The 13,464-nt window shown below is 55.0% G+C and overlaps 6 protein-coding genes across 6 annotated transcripts; 1 reads left to right on the forward strand and 5 right to left on the reverse strand.

Moving 5' to 3' along the window:
• Positions 1-1,805: 1,805 nt before the first annotated feature.
• ASPACDRAFT_34329 (uncharacterized protein) lies at positions 1,806-2,423 on the reverse strand (the record flags this gene model as incomplete). The annotated part of the gene is made up of 1 exon (XM_020200035.1): positions 1,806-2,423. One exon carries the CDS (start codon positions 2,421-2,423, stop codon positions 1,806-1,808), a length of 618 nt encoding a protein of 205 aa, XP_020053010.1.
• Positions 2,424-3,712: 1,289 nt separating this feature from the next.
• On the forward strand, positions 3,713-4,491 carry ASPACDRAFT_81316 (uncharacterized protein). The gene is made up of 2 exons (XM_020205849.1): positions 3,713-3,807; positions 3,870-4,491. Exons 1-2 carry the CDS (start codon positions 3,754-3,756, stop codon positions 4,428-4,430), a joined length of 615 nt encoding a protein of 204 aa, XP_020053011.1. The 5' UTR covers positions 3,713-3,753; the 3' UTR covers positions 4,431-4,491.
• Positions 4,492-4,519: 28 nt separating this feature from the next.
• On the reverse strand, positions 4,520-6,638 carry ASPACDRAFT_81317 (uncharacterized protein). Its single transcript, XM_020205850.1, has 2 exons — positions 5,163-6,638; positions 4,520-5,104 (listed from the first exon to the last, which is right to left on the reverse strand). The coding sequence occupies exons 1-2, from the start codon at positions 6,544-6,546 to the stop codon at positions 4,527-4,529; spliced, it is 1,962 nt and encodes a 653-aa protein (XP_020053012.1). The 5' UTR covers positions 6,547-6,638; the 3' UTR covers positions 4,520-4,526.
• A 1,053-nt stretch (positions 6,639-7,691) lies between these two features.
• ASPACDRAFT_1906324 (uncharacterized protein) lies at positions 7,692-8,430 on the reverse strand. The gene has a single exon (XM_020198827.1). The coding sequence runs from the start codon at positions 8,371-8,373 to the stop codon at positions 7,696-7,698; it is 678 nt and encodes a 225-aa protein (XP_020053013.1). The 5' UTR covers positions 8,374-8,430; the 3' UTR covers positions 7,692-7,695.
• Positions 8,431-9,337: 907 nt separating this feature from the next.
• On the reverse strand, positions 9,338-11,247 carry ASPACDRAFT_46846 (uncharacterized protein; the record flags this gene model as incomplete). Its single annotated transcript, XM_020201853.1, has 2 exons — positions 9,338-10,746; positions 10,794-11,247. The coding sequence occupies 2 exons, from the start codon at positions 11,245-11,247 to the stop codon at positions 9,338-9,340; spliced, it is 1,863 nt and encodes a 620-aa protein (XP_020053014.1).
• Positions 11,248-11,793: 546 nt separating this feature from the next.
• ASPACDRAFT_125433 (uncharacterized protein) lies at positions 11,794-13,328 on the reverse strand. Its single transcript, XM_020196819.1, has one exon. It carries the CDS (start codon positions 12,914-12,916, stop codon positions 11,837-11,839), a length of 1,080 nt encoding a protein of 359 aa, XP_020053015.1. The 5' UTR covers positions 12,917-13,328; the 3' UTR covers positions 11,794-11,836.
• Positions 13,329-13,464: the final 136 nt, after the last annotated feature.

Here is a 13,464-nt window from a genome sequence, read left to right on the forward strand (position 1 = left end):
TTGTGTCCTGGAAATTGCCTATTCAGCACGGAATTTCCTTTTCGAGGGCACGAGAACAATGTGCTTATACTAGATGAGAACAAAGGGACCCCTTGGGTACAGAAAGAGAGTGTGCCAAATGTGGCAAGCATCTGTCTCTGAGTACGCACGTGCGGTGTTCTACAAGAAGGGCACGTCGAGAAACAAGGCATGGGAGACCATGCTTGCGACATCGTTGCGGAGGATGAGTTGCGATGGGGATGCGAAAAGAAGCTTGTGATTCGACTCGAGTGTGTAACGTCGGCCATATACCCCGTTTATCGGTCTTTTCTTTTTTTCTTTTTTTAATTTTATTGCCGTTTACTCACGAGGCCAGGACCGATCGACTGGGAATCCCACGATCTGGCCAGTGCTTTAACGCCATCTCCCCGCAACAGCCGACAGCAAATCCCACTGCCCAGCTGGGATCGAAATCCGATCTCCATCATCTCTCCCCCCCCCAAATGGCTCTTTGACAACAAGGCTTTCCTTGTCAGCTCCACCACTAAGCCCGCGACAACAAAAGCCGTTGTTTGCACGGCTGCATGGAAGTGAAGCCAAGCGAGGAGCTGTGATCCTCGTTTGCCACACGCCACCATAGCGCCGGAGATATTGCCACGCGGATTTTGGTTCTGACTACATAGTTCATGCGCCCCAAAGTCGCTTCCGATACCGTTCATAACATTAAGTGCAAGGATAGATAAAGATCCGTCCTGTGCCTATCCGCTCATGCTGACGGTACGAAGCCAGCTATGCTCCCTAGCCCAGACGACACCACACTAGACCGTCTTCTGTGATGACCCTGGCCACCCTACCCAGTCCGGATCTCCTCTCCAATCTCCAATGCTACATCATTGAGTGAGGTTGCAGTGGTGGTTTCAAAATTCCCGTGCTCATCATGGTCCACCCCTAATCGGCAGAGACCTTGTTGTTGTCTGAAACCCGAGTACTGGTAAGATCTGATTAGTGCGGGGGCAAAGCTTTCTCTGCTGCGCTGACTTGATTGTGAGCTCTGTGAGATACGACAGTCTTGGTTACACAGTCAGCCAAACTATGAATGTCCCTCTTTCTTGGTAGAGTGGGGTACCTCCACGGTTGCGGTCATGAGGGGCGGAAGTATCTTTCTGTATGGGCAAGTCACCCCTTATGCATTTGTTCTGATGAAGAATCGCGAGGCAGCAGTGCATGAGCACGAGCGGGAGGTCCTCAGAACAGACGGCCATAGGCTTATGCTAAACAGCTAGTGAGTTAAGTTAAATCGATGATTCCCGGGGGAAGTAATCCCGGCACTTCTTCTGCGTCAGTTTTTGTTCCCGGTGCCCGATGGCTGGTCCACCGTGGGAGAGCGTGACATGAACGACGTATCGCAGATCAGGTTCCGAGCCAGTATGCATACTTGGCAAGATTGTCACAGATCCGTCAATCTCAGTAACAGTGGTGTAGCAGGCAGGCAGGCAGGCAGGCAGGCAGGCAACCAGGAGGCAACCAGGCAACCAGGCAACCTAAGTAACACCGAGGATGCAAACATCACATACACACCACCACCAACATGTAAACCATTCACTTAGACTCATACTCCACCTCGCTAGAGATCTCTTCTATATGGTCTGGGAGGAGATCCACAAACTACGCAAAAGCAAGCAGAGAAAGCGGGGTATAGATGTATCACATATTACGAGGCTAGATGCCCCGTTGGATCTGTTATCCTCAGTCCCAGACTCATTTCCATCAATTCGCCAACATAAACATCCAAAGCACACACCCCCCCCCCCCATCCTCTCTGTAGGCTACAGCAGGACAGCCACCGCCGCAGCCGCGACCACAGGAGCAGCGGTGATCATCGCGCCCACTGCCCCATTGCCGTTCGCCGCATCAGCCGTCTTGGTGGCGGCAGGCTCCGTCAGCGACTTGAGTCCGCCCGTAACCACCAGTTCTGCGAAGGTCTTGGTCGGGCCGTAGGTGGAATGAGTCGAGGTGGAAGACGCGTATGAACCGCCATCGAAAGTGCCGGTGATGGCCAGGCTCATCGTGCAGCTGGCCGACTCACTCCAGGACTTGAGCGAACATTCGTACGTGCGGGTCACGGTGTAGTCGTAGCTCGTGCTCTTGCCGGAGGTCGACGCAATGTATTCGCCCGACACGCTCACCGTCGAGGGGCCCTGGATGATGGTCCACGAGTGCTTGATGTCACAGTCGGTCTTGGGGGCGTCCTTGAGACAGCCCAGGTGGTAGGTGGTGGCCTTGGCGTTGACCCCCGCGACACTGGCCGCCGTGCTGGTCCATCCGCCGTATTTGGGGACGGTGACATCCCAGTCCGGGTTGTAAATGCCCACCGTAGTGGTCTTTTCATCGGCGCTGACCGTCAGCACCGACAGGGCTGTGGCGAGGAGGAAAGTGGCGCGCATGTTGTCAAAGTGGAGCTTGGGAGGGAGGATAATCAGGTCTGCCGATGATGAGGGGTAGAGAATCAGCAGAATATCACCGGGGAACAACCCTTTCAGAAACGCTCTAGGAGCGCCACCCGCCTTATGTATGGAGAAAGGAGGGGGCAGAGGCTCGCCCTCACGCCGGGCTTCCCTTGACCAGATAGGCAATGAGTCAAACGAGGCAGACTAGGTACCCAGGAGCCTCCTGCTGGTGCCTTAACCGTCTGCAAATCAGCGGTTGCCAACTTGATAAGCGTAGGCGCCGTGGGCCCCCGGGCGGAGCAACATTTCCGATAGTTCCTTTTAGCGAGGGGTTAGCGGGGAGTAGCGAGGGGGCTACTGGCTGCATGGAGTCAAGCTCCATCTGACATGCATTCACTGGACTGTACGGTTGGTCCAAAGTTCACAGTAATCTCGGAACTGGGAAGGACAGGATTGACAGGAATTCCTCTTCCTCGGCCCGCTGCAGGAGACACAAGAGCACTTGGTGTAACTAACGTCTGAGAATGTTACATTCAATGATGTATTGGCTGTTCAATGGCACCACCTCCGACATCTCTGGGATCAGACTAAATTGCTGACCAGTGCCTGTCTAACTGATGCAAATAGTCTACCATCTCTAATGTTGGTTGATTCTCGTGTTTCAGACTCGAGACAGATTTCTCTTCAAGGGTTGAGAGGGAGGCAATACTCATGTGCCTAGTGTAATTCGGTCGGAGATGACAGCATATCAGTTTTCTGACTTTGCATGAGTACGTCCGTTCCCCACATGACCATCCAGTGAGGTTCTATCCCACAACAACGCCACAACAAGTCCATTGATTCCATTGATTCCATTCAGTTGTCTTAGATCCATGAGCTTGTTGAGTGCGATTTGCACTCGGCAGTGGACAAGTCGGCTATAGCCGAAAGGAAATCACCCGAACGGCAGCCCAGCCCCTACTCGAGACTAGCCTCAGGGCCTTGCAGACCGAGCTAGACCGAGCTAGACCAAATCAGGGTTCTAAATCCAGAGACTAAACCCTTCATGTAACAGGGTTTGCCAAGCAGGGGTAAGTTTGGACTTTCCAGGCCGCCGGCGCCTGGACCCATGATGGGGGCACCACCTGGCAGTGATCAAGCGCCCCCTTCTTTTTGTTCCAGCTTTTGCCACTGTTTCTTTTTAAAACCTATGTAAAACCTCCGATCACAACACTGATATCGCCATTGTTCCTCAATTTCTTCCCCCTTACACAAGATGAACGCCAAGTTGCTTCTGGGGCTGGCTGCCGCCGCCGGCCTGGTCTCCGCGCAAACCACCGTCACCTCCATGTTCATCTACGATGCTGATCCTCAACCCTTGGTGGCATCTGTCATGGGCGTTGTATGTGCCTTGGGTGCTTGTTCTAGTAGACGACTTGCAGCATCGGCTAACTTACGTGACAGGCCGCAACAGCAACCACCTACTACATCAACTGTCCTCCGGGAACCGACAGCTCCGACTGCGGCATGGGGCCCGGATTGACCGTGATCGCGGGCCCGCAAACCACCTCTTATCTGATGGAGGAGCCTGACGAGGACTTCTACTGGTCGGTTGCGTGTTCTCTGCAAGGAACTACGACGGGTTCCTGCGTTGAAATGGCCTCAGGGACGGGCGCCAACTTCCCGGGAACCAGCACCATCCCCCTCGACACCGACGACATTGCCAGTGGCTTGATGCCGGTGACTATCACCGCGGGGGCGGGCAGCATCACTGCTTCCGACACTGCCTCGGCCACGGCTTCCCCCACCGCTACCGCTACCGCTACCGGAGCTTCGACCACCGCCACGACCGCATCGGCCAGCCACAAGTCTGCGAGTGTTGATGCTAATAGCACCACTGCGACTTCCGCGGCATCTGCTGCCTCGACGACTATCAGCACTGGAGCCGGTGCAGTTGCTTCGAACGATCCCACCCTGATCTTTGGCGGTGCTGCCGTGGCGGCTTTGGTGGCGGCTGTTCTGTGAATCATGGCTGTATGATATCATTCTTGTGTATTACTCTGTATATATATATATATCTATATCCATGTATAAATCAGTTGGTTTCAAATCGTGAGAACTCTATCCCTTCTTTCTTTTCGGGCTGGGCTCTTCATCTTGAACCTCATGGGAAGTAGCCCCGTCTTGTCCATCGACCACCCCATCACCACCAGACCGCTTCCGAGTGTGATCCGTTAAACTCTTCGCCTCTTGACCCGTCGTCCCATCCACCACCTTCCCCCCCTCATCATGGAAGTCAAACAGCTCTTTCCACGACCCATCCATAACCTTGGGATCATCCCCGTAGAGATTCATCTCATATGCATGCTTGATCTGAGTAATGCAGAAGTCCCTCCGCTCGTTGAAGTCAAACATCGGCTTCGGGTAAGTCTGCAGCCCGCTTGCCTCATCTCGATTGCTCGACCCGTCGCCGGTGATCCGGCATTTCCATTTCTTTTGGTCGGCGATGGGCGCCCTCCACGGCTCGTAAATGTACTTCTTGTCGAAGTGCGCCAGCTCGGGACAGTAGCGCCGCACAAACCGCCCTTCCGGGTCCCATTTCTTGCCGAAGGCGATTGGGGAGTAGCAGCGGTAGTACTGAGAGAAGAATGCGGTGCAGGAGAGCCACATCCAGTTTCCGACGTTCGAGGCGGTCTCGTCTGCGGTTCGTTAGTGAATCTTGTCTGTTTTGCTAGCGTGCATAGAGGAAAAACCCACGATCAACCAGCCACTCCTCGAAGACCTCCGCGCCGCGTTCCCAGCTCACGTAGCAGCCTCCGCGGGTCAAGAAGCACGCGACACTGTGGCGTCCGAGATGGTGGATCCAGCCTTCCTGCTTCAGTTGCCGCATCAATGCATCGATCCACGGGAATCCGGTGCGCCCGTGCTTCCACCGTCGAAAATAGGTTTCTGCCTCGGGGTCGTCCACCGTGTATGTTCCATCCAGCAGATGCTCGCCTCGCGGGACGTGGGAGTAGTTGGACTGCAGATGCCAAGGGACAAAGCGGGCAATCTTGTTCCCCTGGGTCTGCGCATAGGCATACCCCAGGGCTGCCTGAGCTGCGAAATACATGTCCCGGAAGAGGAGTTGGCCCGGCAGGTTGGTCGGGATAGCTGCGACGGGTCTTTTCTCGCTCTTTCTCTTCTGAAGCACGGCGTCGACTTCCCACCAGAACTTTCGGACGGACAAGGTTCCAAAATGGAGATGCGGCGATAGCAACGTGGTAGCCTGAGGCTCGAACGCGGCAGGAGAAGTCTTGGGCTTTTCGAATGTACCGACGTAGTCCTCATCCTCAATACAATCGCTGAGGATTTGGAGAGCCGCTGACTCGCCCCCGCGATGCGGCGTCGTCGCCTGCGACGGATCAATGCCCAATTCCTCGAGCGTGGGCACCGCAAAGTCCCCCTTCGGGCCCATGATATTATGGTACTGTGTCTCCGACTTCTTGATTCTGTGTTCCGAGTTCACATCCGGCTCAGTGTCAGGGATGTCCTGGTTCAATCCCCTCAGGTCCATGCGACTCTCCTCCCACGGATCCGGGACGCTGGTCGGGGCCGCCAGCGGCTGGTCTGGCACCCCGCCATTGAGCTTCTCGGCCGCCTTCTCCAATTGAGTGATGCTCATCGTTGGCTTGCGGTGGTTGACGCGCACGATCTCGTCCGAATCGAACAGTGTCCTCCCACTCTTGATGACCACCGTCACGCCCGCCTTCTCCGCCAGCTGCACCACTTGGTTGTCTCGATCCCGAGCATAGGCGTCGGTGTCCTTCTCGAAGACCAGATGGGTCACACCCCAGGCCCTCCACAGCTTCGGGAGCACGGTCTGGGGCGCCTCGCGCACGAGCCAGAGTCTCTGCTTCGGGTTCAGTTTCGTGTAGGCGGCAGAGAGATCTTGTTGGCTTTCGAGCAGGAACCGCCAGCGGTTGGGACCGACGCGGGCGCGATAGACGTAGTGGGGATCCCAGGTCCAGACGGGGATGAAAATGGATGGTTCGAGTTCCAGTGCGGCGGTGAGTGCTGGAGCGTCGTGAAGCCGAAGGTCGGTTCGGTGCCAGAGGAGGACGACGGGCCCACCGGTCGGTTTCTTCAACTCCGGAGGCATGCTGCTGGATGATGATGATGATGATGATGCGCGCGCGGGCGCGATTGAGGACGAGCGAGCACTGCTTTTGTTGACATCAGAGACAACAGTGAGATTGGTGTGCGAAAGAGCGAGAGAGAGAGAGAGAAAGATGAATCGCCTGCTGGTCTGGACTGGGTCGATCGTCGCGTCGCATTCCGATCGATCGATCTGATGATGTCATGCGGTCCACCCTTTCGGTGTCTGTGGTGTTTGTGGTGTTTGTGGTGTTTGTGGTATTTGTGCTCTTTGGTTTATTCTGCCGTCGCACGCCGACCTTCCTCTTATCTTATCGGCCCAGCTTGCATCAGCGATGTCATGGTCTATCGTCGAAAGACCTGGCAACAACAGAGTCTTCATCTCTCTGGAATCATGGACTGCATGAATTCTCCAGTGTAGCATACTCTTAGCTCTGTCAATTACTTCACTAAAGCCTCTTCAGCCATTTTCCATTCTTCACTTATAGCCAAGGATGGGGTGAATCAACTGTGTATGCGGGATATATTTTCGCAATTATACGGCTTGCTGATGTCAATTTGTGTCATTCCCACCAGTCAAGAAGGTCATCGCTCTTTTTACCGGTCAGGAACTGAGCCTTATCCCGAATTATAATGTGGAGATCGCGTCGCTGAATGCCATCAGCAAGGCGGGGTTGAACACCGCGGTGGCCAAGTTTAGTGTGTACAGTATGCCAAACAGGGGGTGTTGTTCATGAGTATCTCTCCCGGCATGGTGGAAACCGGCTATTTCACAGACGGTACGTACCCTGTGACCGGTGCATTGTCGTACCATCAAGGAGCTCTAATTCTACCTAGCGACTCCCGAGCAAATGCGAGGCCTGGCAGGCATGCTCACAGCTTTTCGCGAGTATGGCCCGCACATCCGCGGCCCCAGTACCCCAGAAGCAGCCGTGCGAGACGTGCTCTCGGTGATGATTATGGGACTAAGCAGTTTCCGTGACGAGACTCCGACAGCATTCCATACAACTCTCGTCCACAGCACTATACCCATAGACCCAAAGGAAAACACATTCAGAAAAACTCCAGCTAGCCCACCCGCAAATAACAAGTATCATCAATTACATACTGCATCTGACAAGCTCAGCCCCTCCTCACAAAGCACGGCCTCTCTTTATAACCCCTTCTTCCCCTGATAATACTCAGGATACGAAATCTGATACCCAAGCACCCACCTGCCCCACGCCGCCACCACAATCGTGAACACCCGACTTACAATTACTCCTAACCCATGCCATGGCGTCGGCAACGCGAGCGGGATATCCGCCGCATGCAGGAACACCATCAGCTGGAACAGGCTCGGCGCCTGCTGGGCAATCTTGCAGTCGTCCAGATACCCGAAGAAATTGCGGAAGAAGCGCTCCTCGACTTCGTACTCCGCAGGGGACAGCCTGACGTCGAAGACGAGCTCTTCGGTGGCGGAGGCGTTCTGCAGGCGGTGGTACGTCTTGGGCGGGATCGTCGCGGTGGGTTGGTGGTTTTCAGCGTCGTCGTCGTCGTCGGTGGTGGTAGTGGTAGCTGTCAGCTGTTTCCAGGGTTTCGGGTCCACGCCTTTGTACAGGTTCATGCTGCCCGTGACGATGCGGAAGGTCTCAGTTTGGTGGATGTGGTAGTGGAAGGGCGGCTCCATGATGGAGATGTCGCTGTCGCGTGGTGGCAGGGTCGTGCGGAAGACGTAGTTCTCGTGTGAGGCGTAGAAGGAGACGGAGGAGCGGCCATTTTCATACACGATAGGATTTTGGGAGGCCCGGTTGATTCGGGGAGGGGGTTGAGCGCGCAGGAAGGATAGCATGGTGAATGACTTGCTGAGGGGTGGCGCTGATGATCTACACTGAGACGGGAGGAGGGGTGGTAAGCTTCCATATATACCTCTAGCTGAATGCGATGGCGGCTTATTCTGGCCCGATTATGTTTTGTCATGAAAGAAAGGAGGCTCTTTCATGGTTTCATGAGATAGCTCACAAGAGGTCATGGTGGATCATCGCCCTCGTATCCTGCATCATCAAGCCAATGATGTGCTGGGAAGGCTCGTGATCAGTAATCATCGAAACCCTTGACCGCTGGTTCGCATTCAGCTTGACACGTGAAGCCTCAAGCCAGAACATGGTAGGGCTGAAGAAGGTTAGGCTGATGAACACTGGAGATGGAAGTAGGGTAGGGCATGAGGAGGTGGTGGCTGCCGGTCTTGTTGATGCCTCAGTGGTTAGGCATCAACCGCCATTCTGTTATCCGAGGGAGCTCCATTGCTGCCAGTGAGCGATGACATGACTCCGATCTCCACACAACTACGCACATATTGGCAGCAATACAAGGGTGATTAGAATAGATGTAACGCAGCAGGTCAGCATTTAAAGGCAATGAAAATCGGTGTCTTGACAACGAACCAATTTCAGAGCATGACAGTCTACCGACGTACAACATCCACTCGGTATAACCACCTCGGATTACTTCAAAGAGCCTCAAAGAGCAAAGTACAGTCATCATCGAAGTACATTAAAATTGTGAGTCTCAACCAGGGTACTCTGCATGTACCACCGTCCTCGCTATGATTTAGCCCAAGCACGGGAATAGGTATGCATCAGCTCACCCATGCTGGGCACCGCAAGCAATCCGGGAAACTCCTCCAACGCTCCTCGAAGCTTCCGTGTGTCAAAGTATGCATCCGTGCCAGCATCGAGCCTCCAGAAGTTGATAAAGTCGTGCAATGTATCCACCATTATGGACGAACCCTGCGTCAGTCGCGGATCCGCGCCTTGTCAGAATTCTTCGATCCATTCGGCCGTCGGCAAGCGGCGGAGTGGGGAGGAGCATTCGCGACTCAGCAGCTCGAAGGTCTCTTCGAACGTCACGGTTTGACTCTGGTCTGGCCGCACAATGTTGAACGCATGGCCAAGGCTGGCAGGGGCCAGAGACAAGCGCAGAAGAGCAGAGCAACAGATATCAACCGGGGTGAATTGATTGCGGATGTTAGGCGCAGCCGGATAGCTGCCCAGGCGGATGCAACTGCTCATCAAATAATTCACCAAGTCGGACGCTTTGGACATGCCCGGCACACTATGAGCAGTGACATAGCCGGGTCGGTGGATGGTGACGGGGAAGCCGTTGGCAAGCGCGTTCCAGGCCAACTGTTCTGCTACGACCTTGCTTTGCGCATAGCCGAAAAGCTGTTCGAGAGCGTCCAAGTCGAAAGGTGGCCGCTCATCCTCGGGAACCATTTCGCCCGTGAGATAAATGCGCGTACCCCAGGCACTGATCGAGGAAGTATAATGGAAAGACTTCAGACGACCAGTATTGGCAAAACGAAGCAAATGGAGCAGGCCCATGACATTGGCGTCGCGGTGGTATGAACAAGGCAGGGTGTAATCTACCACAGCAGCCAAATGAAACACCACACTCGCCCATTCAGCAAGCTCCGCGTACTGCTTTGTTCCGAGGCCTAGCATGGGGTTGACGATATCCCCCGCAACCACCTTCAACTTCGACTCAAAATCCAGCGGGAGGCCATATCGCTGAAATGCCTTCTTGATTCGCGAGAGACCTGTTTCTGCATTGGGAGCTCTTACAAGACATACCACTTGCTGCACATGCGGGAGACCGACCAGTAATGAGAGGAGGTAGGCCCCGAGAAAGCCAGTCGCGCGGGTGAATAAAACAGGGCCCTCATCAGGGGCATGCCATTCTGGCGCTGTCTCCGCGATTGGGTGGAGGTCTCGACCCAGTTCCCAATCCCGTAGACATAGTTCGGCATTGTCAGCCTCGCCACGATGTGCATCAAGCATGGCACTTCCATCACCAGGCTTCAGCTCCTCGGAGGCATACTTGGCGCGGAGAATCTTCATCGTTGCCTTGCTGAGTCCCCCTACGGTTCCCGCGTTCGCGATCTCAAGGAGGGAGATTTCGAATTTAAAGTGACGGCGGAACCAGCTTCGAATCTCAATCGCCATGAGCGAGTCTATAGCAATAGCAGCCAATTCTTCCAGTTCCATGTCCTCTGGGTAAGACATGGGGGTCGCAATCATCTTCCCCAGCTCGTAAGTGAATTGGTTCTCGGTATCTGGATCGTTGAGGATGGATGGATCTTTGTCAATCTCGGCGAGGAAGTAACGGAGCTTGTCTTCCTGTTCACCTAAATCTGGGCCCTCGGAATTTGAGGGATGGCTCCAGGCTGCAAACCGGATGTCTCTGGCCCACCAAGGTTTTGCATTACCATACACTCCCACACCACCTCCAGTAACATTCGCTGCTGGGGATCCAATTTGGAGGCCTCGACCTTCGACATGCCGAAGAAACCGGTGTCCATCTGGGCGATGTCTTGTTGTAAGAAACACCCGTGTTCAGTCCGAATGGTCCCGGGAACCCCGTCACAATGGTAGAAGGCGTCGATATTGTACCGATCCCTGGGTACCCGGCAAAGGCCATCTCTTTTGTTGATCAGCATTTGCCAGAAGTCACGGGCGTTAGTCACTCCTCCCGGTAGCCTCATCGCCATACCTACGATCGCAATGGGGACGAGGGCAGGGAAACCGGTGTCATCGACATCATCGTGAGGATGTGTCGCACCCATCGTCTCAGTGGCTGTGGGCAGTTCTGCCGCCGCTGGAGAGGGAGAAAGCCCAGATGAGTGTTCGAAGGGGGGCGAAATGTCATCTAAGGAGGATTGGGCCATTTTTGCTTGTCGGGATATTCGAGAGAATGGTGAACAATTGCAGAAGAGACAAGAGTGAGAATAATAAGCCGTGTATCAGGGTAGCCGAAAGGAGATTGAATCTGGCTCGGAGGTTCTCACATGTCGATGATGGTGATGATGGTGTGCCCGGTTTACTGGGTGGTGATACGATAAATTCGGCAGGTGATGGTGCCGCGAATTCGAGCTGTCAAGCTCCATCGTGGTTAGCGGAGGGAAAGGGCTTGGTGGATCATGAATGATCATTGCCCTGGGTTGGCAGCGAGGATCTGCGAAGACTGCAAAGACTGCAAAGACTAGCATAAGGTGGGATGTGTCGCTGCTGTCGGTAGATAGATGAAGCTGTAACCGTGAAAGTGCTACACCCTAAGCCTAACTAACTGGTTATCGAGGGATCGTCCCGAGTCTGACACCGCTAGTCCCATCAATTCAGTCATACGTAGTACGCGCCCGCCGCGGTCGGGAGCAACAGTGTACAAGCCTAGTAGTAAGTCATACAAGTATCTTGGTAATGGTAAGAGTCAGAAGAGTCAGTCGAATTGCATGGATTCACCAACTATGTATAAATCTACTATGCCTTAGGCGAACTCTTCGTCAGCGGCCAAAGCAACGCCCCAACCATCCCCTTGGCCCAGCCAATCCATCCCCGAGCGGCCACCACCGTTTTCACGGCCTTCATCATCCGGTCCGTGAAGATGTCCGTGGTCTCCACATCGTGCAATTGGCACTCCCAAACACCTTTCTCGGAATCCTCGCCGGCAGCAATCGTGTACTGCACAGCCTCCTCGAGAGAATCCCGGGTCAAGTACGCACGGTCGGGGAGGTCCAGCTTCAACCGGGGGCCAGTAACCAGAGAGCGCCCGCTGCATTTTTGGTTGGCCATGAGATACGTGGCCGCCTCAACCACATCTTCCGGCTGCCCGATGGGGACTCCAGCTAATATCATGCGACCTGGCCCATTCAACATGCCAATGTCGGTGAAATATGGGCAGATAATGTTAACGCGAATCCCGCCCGAAACGGGGGCTGTGACGCGCAGGCACCGGAACAGGCCCAGGACCGCATGTTTGGTGATCGTGTAGGGTGCCTGGGTGATGAGCGGGTGCAAGCTCGCCGTTGATCCGACCAGAAGGATATGGCGATCTCGCGGAGCGGTCTGCCCGGTTTCGGAGCATGGCAGCGAGTCGGGGTTCCGAGGGAGGTACCACTGGGCCAGGTGAACCGTATACAGGACCCCCGTCAGATTGATGTCGACCGTCTTCATGCTGGGCGCTGGGGGGTTGGGGTCATTCGAGTAATCCACAGTAGGGTACTCGAGCCGTCTCGCCTCGTCCCGATCGTTGACGCCAGCATTGGCCACGACGGCATCAATCCCCCCGTGCGAGCTGAGCTGCACCGCTTGTCGGAAGAAGTTGACTTGGGAAGCCCACGATGTGACGTCGAGATGGATGAAGTGCACGTTGTCGTTGGAGGAGTCGGAGCGAATCTGCGCCACGGCCGTCTCTCCGGCGGGATTGATGTCCCCAACAATCACCTGGGCGCCAGCGGCAGCCCAGCGAGTGGCAAAGGCGGCCCCGAAGCCCGAGGCACCGCCCGTGACGAGGATCGTCTTGCCCTGAAGGTTCGAAAGGCTGTAGTCCAGGTTCAACATGGTGGTTGTTTCTGCTGGTGAACGCAACCCCCGACGGCGGGAGGCCGAGGTTGAGCAAAAGCTTTTATAGCGGAAATCAAATAAGGTGCGGACCTCATCCGTGGCTCATCCATGGCCCATGGCTCATCGGGTTTTCTTGCTAGTTGAGCTGTGGCTTGCGATGTTCAGCTGAGTGTCACAACTGTCATAGGCTCGATTCCAGGCCTCTCGTATCGACTGGTGGAGGCTGGCTGCATGACGGACCGCCAGGCAGGCAGGCAGGCTAGGTTCATGGTGCAAAGTTATCATCCAGTGGCTGTACTGGACTGGGTGATTTTCATCGGCTAATGTAACCTCATTTGAGGATGTCTTGCTGCTCCACCCGTCGTCAGCTGTGGTGTGTAAGTAGCTGGGTTAATGTGGCAGTGAGTTTACAAGCCGATCTTCTTGTGAACGCCGGCGAAAATTGCCGAGTGCGACCGTGGCAGTCAAGCAGTCAGGCAGTCAGGCAGTCAGGCAGTCAGGCAGTCAGGCAGCACTTGACTCCTGAGGCATCCATCGCCCGACCA

This window comes from Aspergillus aculeatus (assembly GCF_001890905.1).
Source record: "Aspergillus aculeatus ATCC 16872 unplaced genomic scaffold ASPACscaffold_16, whole genome shotgun sequence".
NCBI classification, from domain to species: domain Eukaryota; kingdom Fungi; phylum Ascomycota; class Eurotiomycetes; order Eurotiales; family Aspergillaceae; genus Aspergillus; species Aspergillus aculeatus.